Consider the following 5,050-nt stretch of genomic DNA (forward strand, 5'->3'; position numbering starts at 1 on the left):
ACTTAAAAAACACTGAACTGCTGTCGGTGTTCACAAGGTTATATAATGCATCTGTACAATCATTTGGGCTAAACACAGGCTTGGTGGTAATGCCTGAGCGAGTTTGCAGCACGCCTTTAACAGGAGGGTGAACTTGAGTCTATTTCACCATAATATTAATGTCCTGATTGGTTTTCCAAAACGGTATTTGATCCCAATCCAGGTTTGTGGAGCAGGGAGTGTATTTTGAGAGTGCTGGTTTCCCCATCTGTGTGACCACAGTGCTGGGCTGCTCTCCCTGCATCTTTCTGCCCTCTGTTCCCACGCCTCTTTCTGGGCTAAATACATATTTCGAGAAATAGTGAGCAGCAAATCATACGTCCTGCTCTCTCAATGCACCCAAACCCATTACTCACAGCCCTTTTGACTTCTTTTACAGAGATGGAGAAACTGAATTTGGCTTTAGGTCAGGACTGGACCAAATCAAAGTTTGTTTATCCAGGTAAACTTTGCTGAGCATGAATGCTCTCTTTCAGATGGTGCCTGCTTTAAATTCACATAGTACAGTTTGGAGCCATAGAGCAGCCATTTACTACTACCATCTTTCACTGAGAGCTTGAATGGAGCTGAGACAGTGTTGCTCAAAGTCAAAACTAGCTTTCAATAAAGGAACGTGTGAAACACATGAAACATTTAAAAAAGTCCCACAAAAAAACTCAAATGGGCCTGCACTTAGAAAACTATTCAGCCATCCGGACAAGAGTTTAACAGGCAACTTTGTGCCAGTCATGAAAAGCAATCACTTCATAGCCACTTCCACTGTCCATTAGTAAAGCTACTACTCTGCACTTTAACATGCCCCATAGTACCATCAAATGATACCAGGAAGCTCGTGCTATTTCCCTTTGAGGAGAAATGAATAACAAATGGATTCGTCTGTATAGCTGCACTGTGCAGTGGGTTCGACCAGTGCTGTGGAGCCATTTGAACACATACAAAGCAGACTAAAAAGGTTCCAGGGTATGAGTGTGTGTGAATGTGTGGGTATGTAATTGTGCTTGTGCAAGTGTGTGAATGAGTAATGAATAAGATCCTGGCACATCACAACCGGGTTCCTCTAATGCACTCCCTGTAGACCAGAAGGAATAAACAGATAAAGATGAAGTGGACGTGAATGCAATCGCAAAGACAAAAAAAGAGAGAGCCAAGAGTGAGAGTGAGCAAAAGAGGGCAGGAGAGGGAGGGAGTTTTCAGAATTGTTATTGGAGCCGTAGAAGTCATTTCTGACTTAAAGAGTTCCAGATGTGGGCCAGCCCCTGAGAAAGAGTCAGAGTCAGAGAGGAATCAAGAGGGAGGCATATTTATCAGACTATACCCTTCCATATGATCAGGAGTCTACCCTCCCCTTTTGAGATCATCTGGTTTAAGAGCGGAACGTGGACCTTTGCTTTTGTGGACACTGGTGGTGGTGGTGGCTGCGGGGGAAGGGGACTTCAGCTGCAGGGGGGGTGTAGGTTTAGGGTGTGGGGTGTCAGGTGGTAAGGTGGTAGAGGGGTGTGTGGCTTGCAGAGCCCAGTTTTAGAACTATAAAAAGCTAGGGTGGTCAGAATAATAGTCTGTTGTACACACACACACACACACACACACACACACACACACACACACACACACACACACACACACACACACACACACAGGTCTTTCTCAAAACCAATGACCGAACTCACCAAAATAGAACCCGACCAAAAGACGTCCGGTTAAAAACTGGGACAAAAGCTGCTCTTTAACTTTATTTGCAATGAAATAGCTCCAACTAAAGCACAAGGCGAGCAAATGCAATGCCTTCAACTGAACACTTGCTAACTTCAGTGGAGTGCACATTATGAATGAACCATTCAACTCTGCACACAATATGAAATGTAAATTGTCAGTGAATGAGTGTGTGTGTGCGATTACTGTGTTTTCAGTGCTGGATCGATCTTAGACCTGTAGGAAGTTGGCACAGTTAACAGCATTACTCTCGGTACAGTATGTGCAAGCATGGCAAGCAAAGGTGCTCCTGCATGATAATGTCTTAATTTAGAACCACAGGGCCCTGTCATAATGATTATCTCCAGTTATTTTCTCTCTCTCTGTAATGTATATGTCCTTGGGTGTGTATGCCCAGATTGCACAGCGTTTGTTTTTCCTCCCTCTGTGTTGAGCTAAGCTGCACGATCACACAACAAAAGGCCATTGTGCTGAAGAGAAAAGCTCTGCTCCGAGGAGCTGGTAGTGGGCCACAAACAAAGGCTGGTTACAATGTCCGAACACAAGCTCATGAATCAACTCTACACTGGGCTGCCAAAGACAGCTACAGAAGGAGCGCTATGGGTTTGAGAAATAGGGAAGTGAAAGAGAGTTGATTGAGGATGGATGTGAGGGTGGAGTAAACAAATGGACAAGGAGCAGGATGCACAGCTGGAGATGTGAGGGAAAGAGGTGGAAGATATGTGGAGATTGTGGTGGGTGAAGGGGTTTGTCCAAGAGGAGGTGACCGAGATGAGGAAATGGAAGAAAGGGAGGATTTGAAAGGAGTGCAGCCAACACAGCAGGAGGATGAGAGGTGAAGTCAGCGTAAACGGAGAGCTGTGTCAACAGACAAGCCTCCCGCCTGTGCTGTAAAGGCTCTCTGCGCCCCCAAATCACCACAGCACAAGAGTGACATGTGAAGGCTCAATATCCAACTGACCAATGAGAGGGAAGTCGTTAAAATCAGATGTGGAATCCAGCAGTCATTTCTCCTGTTACGACATTGAAATACCTTCTTTGTTTGTATGTTCTGTTTTTCGCTATTCTGACAGATCAAATTAGCAACAACTTCATCCAACCCTCATGCACAAAGAGCTGCTATTGTATCCAGCTGCAGAACACACTTCACCTTTTCCAAACTCTGAGGGAGTGGAAAGTGTTAACCAGCATTAAAGAAGGGTGTGTTACAGAAAATGAAAAACTTTTTGGGTGAAGTTTGACATCCCCATCACCCCATCACCACACAGCAAAACATATTGAAAGCTGACATTTGGATACATTTTCACACTGAAAATCTGGACATTATATTGAAATAAGTGCACTGAATCAAATACATCTGTAAAAGTATTTACCATTGGCGTTCTTCCCGCAGATCAGGTGCTCATAATGCTGCAGGACTCCCCAAAGCTCCGCGTCATTGTTCACCACCCCCTCCAGGGCCTCTGCGCTCACCGGGTAGCATGATGACTCCGAATCCGGCCCTGGGTGACCCCTCTCGGCCATCAGCACCCGGGCTCCTATCTCCTCCACCAGGGCTTCCATGCATGCGGTCAGGCATATCGCTGCGTACTCGTGGATGCGCACGGAGATGCGTGTGTCCACCATCCAGCGGAAGAAGCGCCCCACGGAGAAGGAGAGGCCGCAGCGGGCCGACTTGCCCTTTCTCAGCAGCTCCCCGGCGCTCATGCTATACATGGAGATGGCCTTGACCGTAGCGGAAACGCAGTGGTCGGCCAGGGCCCAGCTGAGCACCAGCCTCATGGCACTCTGCACCTCGAAGCGCGTGCAACGGCAGTGCATGACACTGAGCCGCTGAGCCTCTCTGGAGATGCGGATGAGAGCCCGGCGGAGGAGAGCGGACAGCCGTCGCACGGCCTCCGGGGAGAACACAGGTGTGGGTCCGCCTTTAATGCCCCCACTCCCGGCCACTTTGCGAAGTATCTTAGCCACCTCATCTTCGGTCCAGGGGAACTCTTCCAACTCAGGTAAGCGGGGACACTTTGAGAATATGTCCTCCGGGTCTTCGGGGAGGACCGTGTTGACCGTGTCCCAGCTGTTGTTCCTGCTGTTCATAGAGCCGGAGTAGTACCACCAGTTTCCCCGATGAGGGATCGTCATAAAGGCCTGAGAGTTGGACTTGGAGGAGGACAGGCTGAGGGATTTACACGAGTCCCCCGCCCCATAGCCAGAGTCCAGGGTGAGGTCCTCCAGGGTTTTCATGTGGGCATTGCTCAAACCAGCCATTATTGTGAAACTGTTTGAACAAGGGTTTTGAAGCAAAGCGGCAAACCTGGTGAGCGGTTTACCTGAAGTTAGTCAAGCAGCAGTCGAAACTCCCCGCAGAGCTGGAAGAACTGGTTACACAGCGGCACCGTTGACTGACATGCTGCTAAACATAATTCAGTGCAGGATAGAGAAATGACACAACTGCACACGCTGGTAAAATGCTGCTCGATAGCTAATATGTTGTTGTTATTATCAAATGAGTAAGCCGGGGAAGTTAAAGTCGCACCCGTCTCACCTTTCCCCCGGGCAGCGCAGGGATTTAAACTTTCCTCCAGTATCCAAACTCTTTAAAATACGACGGAGTGTCTCCCAGCTCTCCGAAAACAGCCAGACCTGAGTTAATTTGTTACAATATATCCCGTATTGTTGACCAGCAGACCGAAACTGTGTCGTTTTCGTAGATAACCGTGGAAAAGTCCGAAACTAGCTCATCCCACTCCCGTCCCGGACGGTGCTCTGTCAGGAACAGGCTGTTGGATACACTCTACAGATGTGTGAAAGGAGGGTCCGCTGCTGAATGACAACACGGAAGCAGCTCAAGTACCAATCAGGAGAGGGACGATTTCTGCGGGCAGCCAATCAGGACTCGCTCCAAATGTTTCCTTTATTTTGGAGAATAAGTACATTAGTTTTGCCTCAGATAAGCACAAATTCCCTCAAGATGTGTGAACTACAAATGGCTATATTTGCTATATACACACTTTTCTTCACATTCACTCAAAATCCTTTTAACAAAACTTTTAACTATGTTTACCACGGTTTCAGTCTTTATTTGTATCGTATAATAACAATTTCAACCACACATATGAATGTTTAGTCAACACATTTCAGTAATATATGACTGAATAAATCCGTGGCTAGATTTTCCCTAAACGTTATTATACTAATGGGTCTGGGGCAATTCTTTATTGTAGTCACTTGAACCAAACTTCAATGTTATACTCTGTTGACCCTGGACATGAGCTCATCTCTCACCTGTACCCTATTACATAAA

The 5,050-nt window shown here is 47.0% G+C and overlaps 1 protein-coding gene across 1 annotated transcript; it reads right to left on the reverse strand.

Moving 5' to 3' along the window:
- Nucleotides 1–1,402: 1,402 nt before the first annotated feature.
- Nucleotides 1,403–4,573, reverse strand: LOC104967976 (ankyrin repeat and BTB/POZ domain-containing protein 2-like). Its single transcript, XM_010797517.1, has 2 exons — nucleotides 3,123–4,573; nucleotides 1,403–1,476 (listed from the first exon to the last, which is right to left on the reverse strand). The coding sequence occupies exons 1-2, from the start codon at nucleotides 4,012–4,014 to the stop codon at nucleotides 1,403–1,405; spliced, it is 966 nt and encodes a 321-aa protein (XP_010795819.1). The 5' UTR covers nucleotides 4,015–4,573.
- Nucleotides 4,574–5,050: the final 477 nt, after the last annotated feature.

Source organism: Notothenia coriiceps, unplaced genomic scaffold (assembly GCF_000735185.1).
Source record: "Notothenia coriiceps isolate Sejong01 unplaced genomic scaffold, NC01 NC01_scaffold00038086, whole genome shotgun sequence".
Taxonomy (NCBI): domain Eukaryota; kingdom Metazoa; phylum Chordata; class Actinopteri; order Perciformes; family Nototheniidae; genus Notothenia; species Notothenia coriiceps.